This window comes from Salvelinus namaycush, chromosome 8 (assembly GCF_016432855.1).
Source record: "Salvelinus namaycush isolate Seneca chromosome 8, SaNama_1.0, whole genome shotgun sequence".
NCBI classification, from domain to species: Eukaryota; Metazoa; Chordata; class Actinopteri; order Salmoniformes; family Salmonidae; genus Salvelinus; species Salvelinus namaycush.
The window spans coordinates 34393147-34414307 of NC_052314.1; the positions used below are offsets into that span (position 1 = coordinate 34393147).

Genomic DNA, 21161 nt, shown 5'->3' on the forward strand with positions numbered 1-21161 from the left:
CCATCACTCATTCATATATCTTTATGTACATATTCTTTATCCCTTTACACTTGTGTGTATAAGGTAGTAGTTGTGGAATTGTTAGGTTAGATTACTTGTTGGTTATTACTGCATTGTCGGAACTAGAAGCACAAGCATTTCGCTACACTCGCATTAACATCTGCTAACCATGTGTAGGTGACAAATAAAATTTGATTTGATTTATTCAAGCCTAAATAAGTTCAGGAGTAAAAATTTGGTTAATATGCCACATAATAAGTTGATGGACTCACTCTGTGTGCAATAATAGTGTTTAACCAGATTTTTAATGACTACCTCATCTCTGTACCCCACACATACACAGATTCAATCACAAAGACCAGGGAGGTTTTCCTTGCAAAAAAGGGCACCTATTGGTAGATGGGTATAAAAACAGACATGGAATATCCCTTTGAGCATGGTGAAGTTATTCATTACACTTTGAATGGTGTATCAATACACCCAGTCACTACAAAGATACATGTGTCCTTCCTAACTCAGTTGCAGAGGAGGAAAGAAACTGCTCAGGGATTTCAACATTTCACCATCACCATGAATGGTATCTTTCAAACAGTTGCAGAGTTTAATGGCTGTGATAGGAGAAAACTGAGGATGGATCAGCAACATAGTAGTTACTCCACAATACTAACCTATTTGACAGAGTGAAAAGAAGGAAGCCTGTACGGAATGAAAATATTCCAAAACATGCATCTTTTTAAACAAGGCACTAAAGTAATACTGTCCTGAATACAAAGTTTTATGTTTGGGGCAAATCCAGTACAACACATTACTGAGTACCACTCTCCATATTTTCACAAATAATGGTGGCTGCATCATGTTATAGGTATGCTTGTAATCTTTAAGGACTGTGTAGTTTTTCAGGATAAAAAATAAACAGAATGGAGTTAAGGACAGGCAAAAACCTAGAGGAACACCTGGTTCAGTCTGCTTTGCACCAGACACTGGGAGATGAATTCACTTTCAGCAGGACAATAACCTAAAACACAAGGTAAAATCTACACTGGAGTTGCTGACCAAGAAGACGATGGCAAGATCTGAAAATTGTTGTCTAGCAATGATCAACAACCAATTTGACAGAGGTTGAGGAATTTTGAAAATAATAATATGCAAATGTTGCACAATCCAGGTGTGGAAAGCTCTTACAGACTTACCCAGAAAGACTGTAGTAGCTACCAAAGGTGCTTCTGCAAAGTATTGACTCAGGAGTGTGAATACTTATGTTAAATTAGATATTTATGTATTTCATTTTCAATCCATTTGGAAAATGTCTAAAATATTGAATCAGTTTTGAATTCAGGTTGTAACACAACAACATATGGAATGAGTCACGGGGTATGAATACTTACTGAAGGCACTGTCGCTACTTCAGTTACCTCGTACTCCTGCACATCGACTCGGTACTGGTAGTCCCTGTATATAGCCATGTTCATTTTACTCGTTATTGTTATTCACTTTGTATTTATTCCTCGTGTCACTATTTCTATATTTTTATATATATATTTTTTTAAACTCTGCATTGTTGGAAAAGGACCCATAAGGAAGCATTTCACTGTTAGTCTAAACCTGTTGTTTACGAAGCATGTGACAAATAAAATTGTATTTCATTTCATTTGATTCTAATTTAGGATTATTTGTGTGGTGCCAGATGTGGGCAGGATTTAAACAAACCCAACCTTCGTTGTCATTGTGATGCAGTCACACAAAAGTCTCACAAATCTCTGTTTTGGACGACACTGACTTTATGACCAATATTATCCTATTTATACTTTGTAGTCAATTTTCTCTATTAATTATGTTTGTACTAGGGTAAGAAGGCGTTTGAATGAGGAGTATTTCTCTGTCTTTCGCTCTCTCTCAGTCGGAGGATCTTGGAGCCTGTGCTCAGTTCGAGGCAAGTCGTAATGCTCGGAACATGATGCCCAGCGCAAGCTGTGGAGTTTTCCCAGAATTCACCCTGCGGAAGCCGTCCTCAGAGACCGACATCGAGAACTGGGCCTCCAAACACTTCAACAAACACACACAGGTACACGCACACACACACACACACCCACACACACACACACTTCACTTTACAACTAAACACACACTGATACATGACATACACACACAATCATTCTACTTCATAATTTAACATTCACAGGAACAGACAAACACTCTCATGTAAAACCCAGTACTCACTGTCTCACACAAACATATTTATGTAGGTCTGGTCGGTATACCATATTTTACTATATACCGATATTGATGCCCGGATCGGTTTAATTTTTTACTTTACCTTCTATAATGATATTTTAATGTTTGGTTTGTTAAATGTGATATGCAACTATGCTAATCGCTAGTTAGATGGCTAGCTAGCTTGTACTAAGAGTCAGAGTCAACATAGCTAGTTAGCTAATACTGCCTGGTACCAGTGCTGATGTAGGACGAAGCTAGCTACATGAAGTAAGAAAACATGTAATGTAACATCTAATTAGGGTCACCTGGAAACACTGACCAACACTTTGGTTTCTACCCTGTCAATAATTCCTCACTGGCTAATTAATGCGTTGTCATGTCAAACAGCAATGCTGTTACGGCTTTCTTCCTGGGATGAAGGAGAGGACCAAAATGCAGCGCAGTTAGTGTTCAACATGTTTAATTAAACAATAAACGATGAACATTAACAAACATTACAAAACAACAAACGTGAAAGCCGAGACAGTCCTATCTGGTGCAGAACATAAACACAGAGACAGGAAACAACCACCCACAATCCCCAACACAAAACAAGCCACCTATATATGATTCTCAATCAGGGACAACGATTGACAGCTGTCTCTGATTGAGAACCATATCAGGCTGAACATAGAAACAGACGAACTAGACACACAACATAGAATACCCAACCCAACTCACGCCCTGACCAACTAAACACATACAAAACAACAGAAAACAGGTCAGGAACGTGACAGAACCCCCCCCTCAAGGTGCGAACTCCGGGCGCACCCCTAAAACTCAAGGGGAGGGTCTGGGTGGGCATCTGTCCGCGGTGGCGGCTCCGGCAGTGGACGAGGACACCACTCCACCACTGTCTTTGTCCCCCTCAGCGTCCTTTGAGTGGCGACCCTCGCCCCCGACCATGGTCCAGGAACCTTCACCAAGGCCCCTCCTAAATAGAGGAGACAACTCAGGACCGAGAGGTAGCTCAGGACCGAGAGGTAGCTCAGGACCGAGAGGTAGCTCAGGACCGAGAGGTAGCTCAGGACAGAGAGGTAGCTCAGGACAGAGTGACAACTCTGGACTAATGGCAGCTCCGGACTGAGTGGCAGCTCCGGACTGAGTGGCAGCTCCGGACTGGGTGGCAGCTCATGACTGGAGGGCAGCTCATGACTGGAGGGCAGCTCATGACTGGAGGGCAGCTCATGACTGAAGGAGGGCAGCTCTGGCAGCTCCTGACTGGCTGGCGGCTCTGGCAGCTCCTGACTGGCTGGCGGCTCTGGCAGCTCCTGACTGGCTGGCGGCTCTGGCAGCTCCTGACTGGCTGGCGGCTCTGGCAGCTCCTGACTGGCTGGCGGCTCTGGCAGCTCCTGACTGGCTGGCGGCTCTGGCAGCTCCTGACTGACGGACGGCTCTGGCAGCTCCTGACTGACGGACGGCTCTAATGGCTCGGGACAGACGGACGGCTCTAGCGGCTCCTGACTGACGGACGGCTCTAATGGCTCGGGACAGACGGGCGGCTCTGAAGGCTCGTGGCAGACGGATGGCTCAGACGGCGCTGGGCAGACGGATGGCTCAGACGGCGCTGGGCAGACGGATGGCTCAGACGGCGCTGGGCAGACGGATGGCTCAGACGGCGCTGGGCAGACGGATGGCTCAGACGGCGCTGGGCAGACGGATGGCTCAGACGGCGCTGGGCAGACAGGCAGCTCAGACGGTGCTGGGCAGACGAGCAGTGCAAGCAGCTCAGACGGCGCTGGGCAGACGAGCAGTGCAGGCAGCTCAGACGGCGCTGAGCAGACGAGCAGTACAGGCGGCGCTGGGCAGACGGCCGACTCTGACCTGCTGAGGCGCACAGTAGGCCTGGTGCGTGGTGCCGGAACTGGTGGTACCGGACTGGAGACACGCACCTCAAGGCTAGTGCAGGGAGCAGGAACAGGGCACACTGGACTCTCGATGCGCACTATAGGCCTGGTGCGTGGTACCGGAACTGGAGGTACCGGGCTGAGGGCACGCACCTCAGGGCGAGTGCGGGGAGAAGGAACAGTGCGTACAGGGCTCTGTAGACGCACAGGAGGCTTGATGCGTGGTGCCGGAACTGGTGGTACCGGGCTGAAGACACGCACCATAGGGCTAGTGCGTGGAGGAGGAACAGGGCTCTGGAGACGCACAGGAAGCCTGGTGCGTGGTGTAGGCACTGATGGTACTGGGCTGGGGCGGGAAGGTGGCGCCGGATATACCGGACCGTGCAGGCGTACTGGCTCCCTTGAGCACTGAGCATGCCCAACCTTACCTGGTTGTATGCTCCCCGTAGCACGCCCAGTACGGGGAGGTAGAATAACCCGCACTGGGCTGTGTTGGCGAACCGGGGACACCATGCGTAAGGCTGGTGCCATGTACACCGGCCCGAGGAGACGTACTGGAGGCCAGATATGTAGAGCCGGCTTCATGGCACTTGGCTCAATGCTCACTCTAGCCCGGCTAGTGCGGGGAGGTGGAATAACCCGCACCGCTATGAACACGTACAGGAGACACCATGCGCTCTACTGCGTAACACGGTGTCTGCCCGTACTCTCGCTCTCCACGGTAAGCCCGGGAAGTTGGCGCAGGTCTCCTACCTGACTTCGCCACACTCCCCTTTAGCCCCCCCCCCAAGAAATTTTTGGGTGAGCCTCTCGGGCTTCCAGCCGCTCTGCCTTGCTAGCGCCTCATAATGCCGCCTCTCCGCTTTAGATGCCTCCAGCTCCGCTTTTGGGCGGCGACACTCCTCTGGCTCTGCCCAGGGTCCTTCTCCGTCCAGAATCTCCTCCCATGTCCATTCCTCCTTGAACCACTGCTGCTGTCGCTGCTGCCCGTTAACCCGCTGCTTGATCCGGGTTTGGTGGGTGGTTCTGTTATGGCTTTCTTCCTGGGATGAAGGAGAGGACCAAAATGCAGCGCAGTTAGTGTTCAACATGTTTAATTAAACAATAAACGATGAACATTAACAAACATTACAAAACAACAAACGTGAAAGCCGAGACAGTCCTATCTGGTGCAGAACATAAACACAGAGACAGGGAACAACCACCCACAATCCCCAACACAAAACAAGCCACCTATATATGATTCTCAATCAGGGACAACGATTGACAGCTGTCTCTGATTGAGAACCATATCAGGCTGAACATAGAAACAGACGAACTAGACACACAACATAGAATACCCACCCCAACTCACGCCCTGACCAACTAAACACATACAAAACAACAGAAAACAGGTCAGGAACGTGACAAATGCATTATAGGTGCTGCTCACTGTATTCCAACTATAGAATTAGACTATAGAATTCCAACAGTTCACCAATTAACTAGGCCTAGATTGTTTTGGCCGTATCATGCTGCGTGGCACAGTATGGAAATCATAATTAAAGTGTAGGAAATGCAAAAATATATGAAAATGCTGAAAATTATTTTGATTTTGGAGTTGGATTGAACAGTATTAATGGAGAAAGCCCCATTGAAATCACGTATAATTGATGTGTTGCCACCCTAGGGTCATGAACTACTCAGAAAGCATATTTAGAACATTTATTATTCAAAAACATCAAATACCGTCATACAAATATTGTGATGTAATATTTTGTCCATATCGCCCAGCCCTACATTTATAGAAGCTCTAGTATAACTACAGCAAAATATTCAACTATCACTCCTCCCTCTTCCCCTCCCCTTACCTATCCCCCTCCTCTTCCTCTCCCCCTCCTCTCCTCCTCTCCCCCTCCTTTCCCAGGGTCTGTTCCGGCGTAAGGTGTCCATAGCCAACATGCTGGCATGGAGCAGTGAGCCAATCAGGAAGCCCATGATCGTAACGTCAGACCGTGCGGTGAAGAGGGAGGCGGTGGAGATCTTTAAACTAATCCAGACCTACATGGGAGACCGCCGAGCCAAGACTGACCCACTCACTGTCGCCCTGGAGGTCTGCAGACTCCCTGATATCCCTCTGTCATGTCTACATCCCAAACAGCACCCTTTTATCTATATAGTGCACTACTTTTTCAAAAGTAGTGCACTAAAAGGGAATAGGGTGCCGTTTTGGACTCAGCCCGTGTCTCTCCCTTCTGAAGCCATATGTCATTTTATGTGCTGTTAAGCTTCAATTTGTCTTCCGTTTCTGATTTGTGCATCAAAATAATAATAATTTCATCCCCCCCTCATCTTCCCTCTTTTTCCCCCTCTCGCCCTCTCTGTCTTTCTCTCTCTTTTTCACGCCAAGACTGGCCCACTGAACATCGCCCTGGAGGTCTGCACAGACCCTTTTATTATCCCTCTCTTCGTTCTCTCCTTATATCTGCTTTTTCATGTCTCTTTGTATCTACCTTCAATGTGTTGCTTCTCACTCCTCTCCTTTTTCACTCTGTTATTTTATGCCTTTATGTCTATTAAGCTAACAGTTTACCTTCGGTTTTGTAATTCTGCACGTCAAGAAAACAAAATGTGACTTTTAATAATTCCCCCCTCCTCTCTGTACTTTCTCTCTTTCTCCCACCCTTCCCTCCCTCCCTCTCCTCTCTCCCCAGGTGGCAGTGCGTGGTTGGAGCAGTCAGGGTCTTCGTGATGAGCTCTACATCCAGCTCTGTCGTCAGACCACAGGTACACACACACACTCACACACACGGTCAGTTTAACACCTGAACACACACAGCTACGTGCACACACTGCATAACACTAACAGTGTGTGAGCTATTGTACACATAATTAACAAAGCGATGAATTCGTTAGACACTGGCTTGATGCGCAGTCTACCTGAAGTCAACCTTTAATCAAATGAACTCTAACCCCATCCACTACTTCTCACAGAGAACTTCCGCTACGATAGTCTGGAGAGGGGCTGGGAGCTCATGGCTGTGTGTCTGGCCTTCTTCCCCCCAACTCCACGCTTCCACTCCTACTTGGAGGGATACATCTACAGACACATGGACCCCCTCAACGATACTAAAGGTGAGAGAGAGTGTGAGGGATGCCTGTGGTTGCGTACATGCGTGTGCGGCGGCTGGCTGACCGTGGCTATCGCCTTGTAATGGAAAGACAGACAACCTGACATTTGGTCGTGCGTTGTAGAACACCTGCTGGGCATCGATGAAGGTGGCAATTTACCATGTTCAATCGTTGTGAAATGAATAGAAAATGACAGGCTATTTTTCGGTGGTCAAGGGCAATATAGGATGCTAATTACCTTTTGTGGGCGAGGTCTGTTTCCACAAATAGTCTTCCCAAGCTGTCTGTTATCTTTAATAATAATAATAATAATAATTTGGTTGGTACTTACACTACCGGTCAAAGGTTTTAGAACACCTACTCATTCAAGGGTTTTTCTTTATTTTGACTATTTTCTACATTGTAGAATAATAGTGAAGACATCAAAACTATGAAATAACGCATATGGAATCATGTAGTAACCAAAAAAGTGTCAAACAAATCAAAATATATTTTATATTTGAGATTCTTCAAATAGCCACCCTTTGCCTTGATGACAGCTTTGCACACTCTTGGCATTCTCTCAACCAGCTTCGTGAGGTAGTCACCTGGAATGCATTTCAATTAACAGGTGTGCTTTCTTAAAAGTTCATTTGTGGAATTTCTTTCCTTAATGCGTTTGAGCCAATCAGTTGTGTTATTACAAGGTGGGGGGGGGGGGGGGGGGGGGGTAATACAGAAGATAGCCTTATTTGGTAAAAGACCAAGTCCATATTATGGCAAGAACATCTCAAATAAGCAAAGAGAAATTACAGTTCATCATTACTTTAAGAAATTAAGGCCAGTCAATCCGGAACATTTCAAGAACTTTGAAAGTTTCTTCAAGTGCAGTCGCAAAAACCATCGAGTGCTATGATGAAACTGGCTCTCATGGGGACCGCCACAGGAAAGGAAGACCCAGAGTTACATCTGCTGCAGTTCATTAGAGTTACCAGCCTCAGAAATTGCAGCCCAAATAAATGCTTCACAGAGTTCAGAGGAGACTGTATGAATCAGTCTTTCATGGTCGAATTGCTGCAAAGAAACCACTACTAAAGGACATCAATAAGAAGAAGAGACTTGCGTAGGCCAAGAAACACGAGCAATGGACATTAGACCGGTGAAAATATGTCCTTTGGTCTGGAGTCCAAATTAGAGATTTTTGGTTCCAACCGCCATGTCTTTGTGAGACGCAGTGTGGGTGAACGAATGATCTCCGCATGTGTATTTCCCACCGTGAAGTACGGAGAAGGAGGTGTGATGGTGCTTTGCTGGTGACACTATCTGTGATTTATTTAGAATTCAAGGCACACTTAACCAGCATGGCTACCACAGCATTCTGCAGATATACGCCATCCCATCTGGTTTGGGCTTAGTGGGACTATAATTTGTTTTTCAACAGGACAATGACTCAACACACCTCCAGGCTGTGTAAGGGCTATTTGACCAAGAAGGAGAGTGATGGAGTGCTGGATCAGATGACCTGGCCTCCACAATCACCTGACCTCAACCAAATTGAGATGGTTTGGGATGAGTTGGACCGCAGAGTGAAGGAAAAGCAGCCAACAAGTGCTCAGCATATGTGGGAACGCCTTCAAGACTGTTGGAAAAGCATTCCATGTGAAGCTGGTTGAGAGAATGCCAAGAGTGTGCAAAGCTGTCATCAAGGCAAAGGGTGGCTACTTTGAAGAATCTCAAATATATTTGTTTAACACTTTTTTGGTTATTCCATATGTGTTATTTAATGGCTTTGATGTCTTCACTATTATTCTACAATGTAGAAAATAGTCACATTTAGAAGAACCCTTGATTGAGTAGGTGTTCTAAAACTTTTGACCGGCAGGGTATATTGTCCTATTTCATGTACAAGTGTGTATTATACGCATTTGGAAATTGGAATTGTTTTTTGAATATCACAACACCCTCGAACAGTGGGGTCACAACCAAGGTATCTGCATCCTCAGTGCTGTTATCTGGAGAATGTGTAACATTCGTCGTAGAGAGGAGACCAAAGCGCAGCGTGGTACGTGTTCATGATAATTTATTAAATCAGAACACTTGAACAAAAATAACAAAGAGAACGAAACGAAACCGAAACAGTTCTGTCTGGTGCAGACACAAAACAGAAAACAACTACCCACAAAACACAGGTGGGAAAAGGCTACCAAAGTATGGGTCTCAATCAGAGACAACGATAGACAGCTGCCTCTGATTGAGAACCACACCAAACCAAACACACAGAAATAGAAAACATAGAACACAAAACATAGAATGCCCACCCCAACTCACGCCCTGACCAAACCAAAATAGAGACATAAAAAGGATCTCTAAGGTCAGGGCGTGACAGAATGTGTCTCTCTCTAGTCTCCCTATCATGCCAGGCTCTGTGTTTGTAATGTACACGTGTGTGATGTATGTGTGGCTAGGCTGACTGGCCACTGATTTGGTTGTTATTGGAGCCTTTCGCCTCAGCATACCACAGTTGAATTCCCTCACTCAAGTTCCACCCACTAGACTAGCCAGTTACTGAACTATTTGTGATATATTCTCTCTCTTCTCTTACTCAACTTTTTCCCCTTTCTCTCCCTCCTCGCTCTGTGGCTTCCGTTGAAGCCCTTCAGATATGACTTCTGCCTTTCATCCCTCTTCCTCTCATCCTTCTCTGAAAGCTTTTCAAAGTCCTCACCTCCATTCCTTCTCTATTCCGCATTCATCTTTTTATTCTCCTTTTCTTTATGTCTCTCAGGCTCCCTCTCCTCCCACTGTCTGTCTGTCTGTCTGTCTGTCTGTTCTTACTGAATTTGTGTGGTTCTTCATGATGTACACATTGTACACATGAGTCTGTATGTTTTGTCATGTGCCTTTTTGCATGTTCATTGTTGTCTTCTTGATGTGACATGTCGTAATGGTTTGTGGCCTATTGTGTGTGTGTGTGTGTGTGTGTGTGTGTGTGTGTGTGTGTGTGTGTGTGTGTGTGTGTGTGTGTGTGTGTGTGTGTGTGTGTGTGTGTGTGTGTGTGTGTGTGTGTGTGTGTGTGTGTGTGTAGTTGTGCAGTTCGACCATGGTGTTTGTTAGGGGAGTCTGTTTGTCCTAGTGGTTTACACCAAATCCTGTGTAGTCGTTACCATGGTTAATCTACGTGTTTTGATGTATGTGTGAGGGTAGTGTTTGTGGTCCAGGTGTCGGGGTGTGTGTTGTGAGTGACGGTTGCTGTGGTTATGGTGTGTGTGTGTGTGTGTGTTGTTGCAGTGGCTCGGCACATCAGCGGTCTGCTGGCGAGCCGGGGGGAGAGGCGAGCCAGACTGAAGCGTGGGCGTCGCCCTGGGAGGGAGAAGGCGGGGCCAGCGGAGGGTAGGGGAGGAGTCAAACTGCCTACAACTGGTTAGCTACTCTCCCTGTGCCTGCTGCTCTCTCTCTCTCACACACACTTTATACTCTCTCTCACACACATCTCATTAATCACATCTCATACATCAACACACACACACACACACACACACACACACACACACACACACACACACACACACACACACACACACACACACACACACACACACACACACACACACACACACAAGGCCCTGGCTACTCATCCTGTGTCTGCAGCAGATTACGACTTCTGCTACCACCACCTCCTCCTTCCCATCTCCATCCTCTTCTCCTCTCTCTTCATCTACATTGATGTCATCTCTTTAATCCTCCTCTTCCTCTCCGTCCTTCACCTTCAGGATCTAGCTCCGTATCTATCTAGCTTCTTAGGTCCTCAGCGTTTTGTGTGTCTATTTCATAGCTGTCGACCCCCTATCGCTCTGTCTTTCTTTCTGTCTGTTTGTCTGTGTTTTTCTGTCTGTCTGTCTGTTTCTCTGTCCGTCTCTCTCTTTGTCTGTATACCTACCTACCTACTCTGTCTGTCTGTCAATCTTTGTCTGTCTGTCTTTCTCTCTCTTTGTCTGTATACCTACCTACCTACCTACCTACCTACTCTGTCTGTGGTTGTCTGCACTCTGTCTTTTTCAATTTGGGGCATTTTTCCCCTACCACTGTGACAACTGCCTAACTCTATCTGGTGCGCGCATGTGTGTGTGTGTGTGTCAGGTAACACACACACACATCACACATTTGTAACTGTGTATTTCCTCCACGTGTCCATGTGGTCTGCTAAACCATTTCTCTGTCTTACATCATTCTACTGTCTTTTGGGTGTCAGTCTACTCATTCATTCCCTGAGGGGAGAGTCCTGAGCATCAGTTCAGTCTTTTAGTGTAGGGTAACTCTGGTAACTACTAGGACTGTTACCTGAGTCAAATTGTGCTCTTATGTGCTTGTAGAATGTATGAACATGATGGTTGGACAGTGTGTCAACGTGGGTGTCACATAGGGTCAGAAGGACAGTGTGTCAATGTGGGTGTCACATAGGGTCAGAAGGACAGTGTGTCAATGTGGGTGTCACATAGGGTCAGAAGGACAGTGTGTCAATGTGGGTGTCACATAGGGTCAGAAGGACAGTGTGTCAACGTGGGTGTCACATAGGGTCAGAAGGACAGTGTGTCAACGTGGGTGTCACATAGGGTCAGAAGGACAGTGTGTCAATGTGGGTGTCACAGGGTCAGAAGGACAGTGTGTCAATGTGGGTGTCACTGGGTCAGAAGGACATTGTGTCAATGTGGGTGTCACATAGGGTCAGAAGGACAGTGTGTCAATGTGGGTGTCACATAGGGTCAGAAGGACAGTGTGCTGGCTGGTTAGGCCTGAGGCTGTATGGTCAGTGTGTTTCCAGATTTAGACCACTGAGCTGTTACCCTCCAGTAATTAACTTGAGTGGCAGCAGAACTACCCTGTGCCACCCATATACAAATGAGTGGATTTTGCTATTTCAGCCACACCCGTGGGCAAACAGGTGTATAAAATTGAGCACACATCTCCACAGACAAAGAATGGCCTTACTGTGCCTTACTGCTCAGTGACTTTCAATGTGGCGCCGTCATAGGATGTCACCTTCCAACAAGTCAGTTTGTCAAATGTCAGCCCTGCTAGAGCTGCCCCAGTCAACTGTAAGTGCTGTTACTGTGAAGTGGAAATGTCTAGGAGTTGCAACACTCACTACCGAGTTCCAAACTGCCTCTGAAAGCAACGTCAGCACAAGAATGGTTTGTCAGGAGGTTTCCATGTCGCAAAGCCAAGCGTCCGCTGGAGGGGTGTAAAGCTCGCCGCCATTGGACTCTGGAGCAGAGGAATGAATCACGCTTCACCATCTGGCAGTCCGACGGACGAATCTGGGTTTGGCGGATGCCAATACATAGTGCCAACTGTAAAGTTTGGTGGAGGAGGAATAATGGTCTGGGGCTGATGGAACGCCGACTGCGAGCCAGGCCTAATCGCCCAACATCAGTTCCTGACCTCACTAATGCTCTTGTGACTGAATGGAAGCAAGTCCCCGCAGCAATGTTCCAACATCTAGTGGAAAGCCTTCCCAGAAGAGTGGAGGCTGTTATAGCAGCAAAGGGGGGACCAACTCCATATTAATGCCCATGATTTTGGAATGAGATGTTCGACGAGCAGGTGTCCACATACTTTTTGTCATGCAGTGTACATGCGTGTGTGTGTATTCTCTGTTCCTTCGCTATACCTGTGCTTTGAGTCCGCTAATCTTCGTTAATTTCAACTCATTACTGTATGATCTAACAACTAACTTGTGCGTGCGCGTGTGTTTGTGCGTTTGTGTGTGTGTTTTTCTCCAGGAGTGGCGATAAGCGGCTATGCCAAATACTGTTACCGTAAACTGCAGAAGGCAGCTCTGACCGGAGCTAAGAAGGTATAAGTGCTCTATTTCCTCTACTCTTCGTAAATTGCAACTCAGTGCTGTATGATCTAACAACTAACCTCTGTGTGTGTGTGAGTGTGAGCGCACTACAGCCTGACCCACAACCCACCATCCTTTACCATCCTTCATGAGAAGAAGAATTTCCTTCTTTCTAATTTCCTCTCCCGGTATGTCTGTCTGTCTGTCTGTTGTGTCTGTACCTGGCGGGACTCCGTCTGGGGGGGGCCAGTCTGCTTTTCTTCCTCCTCCTTTAGCTGTAGTGCGGGGTTAGTTAGCTAGTTGTAAGTTAGCTGAGCGCACGGAGATCGAGTGCAACGAGGTCTGTGCGCTAACCACTAACTATCCCCACGGCAACCACACACCACTTAATTAACACCCCTCTTCACGCCACACACACTCACTCACACAGAGAGAGGCACACTATACACACCCCCCTCCTCACACGGCATAGCCCACCGCCGTCTGATTAAGAATCCCATATCAGAATGCTCCCAAGGATGGGAATGGGTTGGGAATATGGGACACGATGCACTACACAAACGTGCAATGCTATGTCACCACTGACTTGTATTGCTTTAAGCTCCTGTTTACTAAGTAGGAAATCAATAAGTAGATGCTTGAGGGGATAAGCTGAACTCCGGATAGAATCATTATTTATCACGCATCCACCTCGTTAGTTACCCTTTGTTTTGTTTCCGTTTGTGTGACAGAGGACTTCCTGTGTTTCCATTTCATTAGCCCCTCATTTGAATCATCGCCCTATGTGTGTGTGTGTGTGTGTGTGTGTGTGTGTGTGTGTGTGTCTTAATTGAGTTATTGTTTCAGCAAGCGGTGCACATAATGCAGTTTGTTATTAATGTAATGTCTGGAGCAGAATTCCTGCTGAGAACGCTAGAACAACACAACACACACACACACAAATAAACACATACACAGTCTCACTTTATCACCCCCCCCCCCCTCCACACACACACACACGCTCATATTGATTTCTTAACCAGTCCACCAATTAAAGGAGCCCTTCAGGCAGATGTATCTTCTGTGTGTTTTTAAACCAGATCACATGACTTCACAGTCTGCCTCTGTTCACCAGGCTCACAGGCGGAGGGTTGCGTGCGTGTGTGTCTGTGTGTGTTTGGGTATATATGCGTGAGTGAGTGTGGATGTGCGCATGTGTGTTGGCATGTGTACGGAGAATGATGGGGGGGGGGGGGGGGGGGTCTGGGTGTCATGGAAACAGCCTCCAGGGGGACATTCCATTCCGTTGTTCATCTATCCTTCCCCTGACCTATAAAACAATATCTGACTGACTGTCTCACTAAACCGGTTCTAGTCGATACTAGCCCAGTTAGCTGTCTGTTTTAGACCAGTGCCAATCATTATAAGACAAGTCCACTGGTTTAAATGATCTGTAATAGAACAGCCTCTCTCTACTGGTGTCCAGTGACGATCTCTTCTGTGACTTACTGACATCGGACTTTTTGAATGTTCTAGTTTTTGCCCTAGTAACTCTCTCTATGTCCTAGTTCCTCTTCTCTCTGCCTATCTGTGTACCGAAGACTTCACCATGGGTGTGTAGTATCAGAGCCAGCAGCATTGCATCGAATGTTGCAGGAAAATAAATCAGAGTATCTGTTATCCGTGTGTAAATCAGACTACTAGCCAGCATCTAGCTCAGTTTTCCCACATGGAAAGAGAATCATGTAATCATGAGGTGTATTCATGTGAAATATTAGGAACATAGAAATAGAATGAATAGAGCCGACAAGATTCCCTATTCTATCTGAAAGACGATCATATAAGTTCTTGTGATTGTGACCATGGAGATTGTGACCATGGAGGAATAATTCTACTTCGTGTCATGAAATGGTGCTGTTCCCACTCCGGCCACAGGAGGGAGCCAGTGAGGCTGTCTCTCATCTGCTGTCTACAACTCTATCTGGAGAGGCAGAAACAGACAGAGGACTGAACAGAAGGAAAGGATAGGCGAGGGAGAGACAGATGAAGAGAGAGAACAAGGGATAGAGGGATGAACAGAGCAAAGGAGCAGTGGAGAGGAATTGATTGGGAGGGAGAGGGAGGAAGACGAATAGACAGAGAATGAAAGAGGAGAGAGCGAGTGATGGATTGATAGTGGTGGGTAACGTAATTCATTGGTCGTGTGTGTGGTGTGTGTGTGTGTGTGTGTGTATATGCTCCCATCTCCCATCACATGTGGTGATGCCAGTCTGTGCTAGCAGGCACTGGTGGTTGGCATTGTGTGTGTGAGGCGTGTAGAGTGTGCCAGCATCTCTGCAGGGTGGTAATAGAGACAGTTGTCACTTGGTGGACTCACACACACATACACCCTGACCGCATCCCATAGCCTGAGGCCCAGTGTTTGACTGGTATTAAGCCCAGAGCAGAGCCTTTTCCAGGCGATTAATAGGACTGATTCTGCCCTAGCGCAAACCCAATGAACTGTTCTCTCTCTCTCTCCTTTCTCCTTTCTCTCTCTCTCTTCTTTCTCTTTCTCTCTCTCTCCTTTCTCTCTCTCTTTCTCTCTCTCTCCTTCTCTCTTTCTCTCTCTCTCCTTTCTCTCTCTCTCTCTCCTTCTCTCTCTTTCTCTCCTCCTCCTTTTTCTCCCTGCCCACTCCTTTCATACTTATTTTCGGTCTCTCAATAATTAATCTAGATACATTTATGAAGGTCATACCAGTATTTTTCAGTAAATGCACGGTTGCTAAATATATAATGTGTTGCTTTGGCTACACCTCGAGAGCTGTAGAGTTGTGTTATGTTATCATGGAACTGCACATCCCCTCGTTGATTATCCCTCTACCACACGGTATGACACAATACAACTTGTTTTGTTGGAATGATGTATGCATTTTGTCATTTTCTAAATAGATGCGCATGTTGTGTTGTTTGTAGGGCTCACTTTAAAAAGAGTCTATGTGTATTGTAATCCATGGGTTGCAGAAGCACATAGTAGTTGTGTCTTATCTAACAACCAGTGCGTGTTTTCCTGTGTGTGTGTGTGTGTGTGTGTGTTGTTATCCAGGGGTTGCAGAAGCCGTGTCTGGAGGAGATCAAACACGCCAGGAACGCCATATTCAGCCCCTCCATGTTTGGCTCCTCCCTGGAGGATGTGATGTCACTGCAGAAGGAGCGTTACCCCGACAGCCAGCTGCCCTGGGTCCAGACACGCCTCTCAGAGGAGGTTCTGGGGCTCAACGGAGACCAGACAGAGGGCATCTTCAGGTCCGTACCTAACTCTCAGTCACTAGTACTAGGGAGGGAAAGAGGGAGGGAGGAGTTAGTTGTAGTAGACGCGCCTGTCAGTGAATGTCCTGGTAGTCATCAGAGACCAGACAGAGAGAGAGCGATAAATGGAAGAGATAAAGCGATTGGTAAGGATGGACATGCTGTGAGGAATGATTTTCATATGTGAGGAGGAGGAGTCTAATGTGTCTCTGACCCCTGACCTGACAGGGTTCCAGGTGACATAGATGAGGTCAACGCCCTCAAGCTGCAGGTGGACCAATGGAAGATCCCCACAGATCTGGAGGATCCTCACATCCCAGGTAACACACACACACCCTAGGTCCTGATCCATCCACCCACTGTATACACTCCCTCCTCCCTCTCTCCTACCCTCCACTAGCCCCAGGCCCTCTGCAGTGCTCTAATTCTCTGAGTATTAATAGCCCCAACACCAAAGCATGCTGGGAGCAATGTGCCTGCTGCAAAACTACAGTCATTTCAAAAAAGATTCCTTGTAGAAGGAAGAGAGCAGTCCTGTCTGTAGGTTGGAGAGAGCCAGTTCGTGCTTTACTAGGTCATTAGTTATAACTCTATTACCAGCACAGAGACACTTGGATGAACCACACACACACACTCTTTCTCTTTCTCACACAAGAACACATACACAAACTCGCTCTCTCCAACAACAAACGTTCCCAGAACTTTAGAGAACGTTCCCGTAGCCCTTTACACTCATACCCGTAAACGGGTTGAAAAGGGCAGATTTGGGCACTAATAAGCACCTAAATTGGAACGTAGTGACTGTACAGTAACATGCTATACATGACATCAGAGCTCTGTATGGGTTTTGACTGACAGCCGTTCCAAACTTGAGCACCGCGCACGACAAGAAGTTGCCCCCATCCCTCCTTGTAATTGGGCAACTTTTGCAAATGTTTTGTTGTCTGATTGAGGGAAATGCTGTAAATTAAGATGACATCGATGTATTTTGAAAGATGAGACGTTGAGGATTATAATAAATATCTCTTTGATGTCATACAAGCATGCCTAAGTCCAAATGTGCACTTTACATATCATAAAACTCATGTCATATACCGTGTCAACATTTATGATCCCTATGTTTGATGTACAGTGAGAAGATTACATTTTTTATTTTACTAGGCAAGTCAGTTAAGAACAAATTCTTATTTACAATGACGACCTAGGAACAGTGGATTAACTGCCTTGTTCAGGGGTAGAACGACAGATTTTTACCTTGTCAGCTCAGGGATTCGATCTAGCAACCTTTCGGTTACTGACCCAACGCTCTAACCACTAGACTATCTGCAGCCCCATGGTGTCATATCCTGGGTTGTTATGAACAGAATGAGCCTGTTTGTTTATTGTTAAGAAAACTTGCCGCGGCACACGCACCTGAAGGGACTCAATCCTATTCTCAACAAAATTGCGATCTGTTTCTCTGAATTGCCTTGTGAAAGCCTAGCACTGTAAGATTGTATTTTATAACATGTTGGCAATGGAACAAGCTTTCAAATCGTGACCACCTGACCCAGATTGCGATTTATAATGGACCATTTTTGGATTGGGAAAAACACAAAAGTAATTGTGTGATGGCGGGGACGCAGGGTTGTGTCGAAACAACGACAAGTATGCTTGCCCTAGTTCCTCGACGGCTCAGCTAGGAGAGCTCCAAAAAGTACCTTACAGTTGAAGGCTCTTCTTTGAGTCATAAAAGTGCATTGAAATTGCTTAGGATGTTTGCACACTTTGGAGAGGTGTGTGGCCACTTGGAGACACCAGTTAGTCTTCTCCCTGAAACCCTTGTCATTTTTGTTGTCTTATGTTGCACCTACTCCACATTATCCAGGAATATTCTTATCATGTTACTTAATGTATCCAGATTATTTTCAGTTTTACTTATCAACAAATGCGGCGAAAAATACAGTACATTTAAAATGCACAGAAAATCAACAGTGTAATGTTTGGATTCAGTCTTGTGTCAGGTGAACTGTTGTGTCCTCACCTTTGGTCTAACAATTGTGCCATTCTCTCCAAACTGTTCTCTTTCAATTGCTACCATGGATATGCTTTGCATATTTCTTCTGTAGCAAACATTTCAACTTAGGCCAATTCACACGAGAGTGTAAAGGGTTAAGAGTCTCATTAGATCATTAACTAACGTTTTCATAGGAATGTTCCCATGATGCGCAAGTAGTGTTTCCAAGAGACTATTCACTTAATGTCAAATAGAAGTTACCCAGAACGTGGTTACCATGTTCTCAGATATTAATGTTATAGATACGTTTCGTGGGAACATCGCATGATCATTCATGTGTCCAGTTTTCTGTCGGTTAGGAGAATATTCCGTCAACGTCCCACCCCAAAACAATTCTAGACACGTTTCAGAGGAACGTTTATGTGTAAAAAAAAAAATTATAATTATGCATTACACATCACGTTGCCGAGACAATTAAGACCCTGATTGGTGAACCACTGATCCATTCATAGCTCTTTGTCTGTTGGCAAGGTTAGGGATGCTCACACACACAGTGCTTTAAGCATACAGTGTTTTCAGCTTACATATTTGACACACCTGATTATATTGTGTATGTTCATTTATACAGTAAGTATTATTCAACATGTCTTCAATTGGGATTTGAACTCACAACCTCTTGGTTCACTGTACTCCAATCTTCCTGTCTGGTATCAGTTAATCTGATTATTCGCTCATCGTTGATTTGATTGTTTTCAGCTATTTGAGGGCTTCCTGTATAGTTGTCTAATGTTGGTGGGGCATATTAACCTGTTTTAATGATACTCCTGGATCACTATGATCAATAAAATGTTTTCTTGGGTGTAATTTTAAACAGAGCTGAGATTTACTTCGAAGTGCATTCACCTTATTGCTTATACCTATCTAGTTGTTTCAGATCTACACAAGTGCCAAGGGGAAAGGGGTTAGGGTTCCTTCTAGACAGGACCTAACTATACTGGCCCAATAAGCACACGCCCTGGAGATGTCCCTTATTGGTATGGTGGTTAAGGCGTTTGTCATTGGTGCAGGTGGCCGGGGTTAAGAGACCCACTGGGGGAGTGACCCTACTCTCACATTCTTATATGTTCATGCTCATTATTGCTGTTTTGAATTGCATTTATCAGATATTTTGATTGTTTATATGGACATTTCGTTAGAACAAATATATTTGCTTATTACCATAATGTGTATAGATATCTCCTCTTTCACGCATTTCTGGAACTTTGGCTACCAGCTTTGTGCCTTTGTGCATGACCTCCATATGCTTTTTCAGGTTTGATATGGTGTTTCTGGATGAGGAGATCAATGCTGCCTTTGCCGAGTTTGCATTTGACTAAAATGTTGTTCTCTTTCTCCTCGATTAACTCAAAATAATGTGAGCATTTCCACAAGGAAAAGGACACAGCTGCTATCTTCTTTTGATTTTCAGCTTTACGAAACCCCCTTTTGGAAACGGGTTAGCCTACAGCTTGAATTCCGTTAGCGTGAGGCAAGGCTTTAAAATTATACGCCTATATAACACGACAGTATAGATATACTTCTGAAAGTAATGTATGGGTTACTTGAAAAAGTAACTGTAATCATTACAATATTTGAAGACAGTAACTCGTTATATTACTCCGTTACTCATAAAAGTAATACAACTGTAAGTAATTTATTACCCCCAACATTGGTCCCAAGTTAGTCTGTTGCAATTTGTCTATTTTTCCACATTAAAACTTGGAGATGGAGCTCTGTGTTGTGTATTTTTCTGGTGTAACTGGCATCATCATCTGTTAAATGTTAGAAAGTACAGGCATGCTACTGTAAATATACACTTTTCTGATATTCTGAGAATGTGAAAACCATGTTCTAGGTGTGTTTCTATCAGAAGCAACACTACCACCTGGGCCACGTTTTCGGCAACAAATTAGGAACGTTACAGATAGAAATGCAATGACGAGAGCTGATGCAGTTCCTTATCAGAGAAACGTTTGTTCTACGTGATATATGTGGTGTGGGTTTCAAAAAGACCATAGAGTTCTCTTTGAGATGCTCAGCTATCTAGAACTCTACCGATTCCCATCTTTCAATGAGAAACTCATTTTAATTAGATCAGATAGGTCTGTTGTAACTGTTTCCAAATAGTGACGTTAACCTATATTGCTAAAAATGTGAAAGCAGGATGACTCCCCTAGCGGGTCTTGAACCCAAGCCATCAGTGACTAACACCCTATCCACTGTCCCAATAAGGGTTATCTAGGGCATGTGCTTATTGGGCCAGTATAGTTAGGTCCTGTCCGGAAGAAACTCTAACCCCTTCTCCCTAAGCACTTGTGTAGAGCAGAAACAATTTGATTGGTGTAAGCAATAGGGTGAATGCACTTTGAAATAAATCTCAGCTCTGTTAAAAGTACACTCAAGAAAATATTCAGGAGTATCATTAAAACAGGTTAATATGCCCTCACCAAAATTAGACAACTATACAGAAAGCCCTTCAATTGCTGAAATCAATGAGAGAATAGTCAGATGAACTGATAACTGATGCAGACATGGTGGTGTAGCAGTAAGATCTGAATACTATGAACCAAGAGGTTGTGAGTTCAAATCCTAGATGACGGCATGTTGAAAAAGAATTACTGTATAAATGAACATGCACAATGTAATCTTGTGTCAAATATGTAAGTTGAAAACACTATGTTAAAAGCACTGTGTGTGAGTATCCCTAAATCTTGCCAACAGACAAGCACTGTGAATGGATCAGTGGTTGACCAATCCTGTACTTGGAAACAGTAACATGACGCGATGTGTAATGAAACATATTTTTTGGGGGGGAGAACGTTTCTTT

The 21161-nt window shown here is 45.3% G+C and overlaps 1 protein-coding gene across 1 annotated transcript in view; it reads left to right on the top strand.

Moving 5' to 3' along the window:
• The window catches only part of LOC120052629 (rho GTPase-activating protein 39-like), a 160471-nt gene that overhangs the window by 126396 nt on the left and 12914 nt on the right, over nucleotides 1-21161 (top strand). The window contains exons 6-12 of the mRNA XM_038999656.1: nucleotides 1898-2062; nucleotides 6007-6192; nucleotides 6794-6866; nucleotides 7074-7214; nucleotides 12971-13044; nucleotides 16097-16296; nucleotides 16528-16619. Of these exons, the coding sequence (XP_038855584.1) occupies nucleotides 1898-2062; nucleotides 6007-6192; nucleotides 6794-6866; nucleotides 7074-7214; nucleotides 12971-13044; nucleotides 16097-16296; nucleotides 16528-16619 (931 nt within the window). The remainder of the gene's footprint in view (nucleotides 1-1897; nucleotides 2063-6006; nucleotides 6193-6793; nucleotides 6867-7073; nucleotides 7215-12970; nucleotides 13045-16096; nucleotides 16297-16527; nucleotides 16620-21161) is intronic.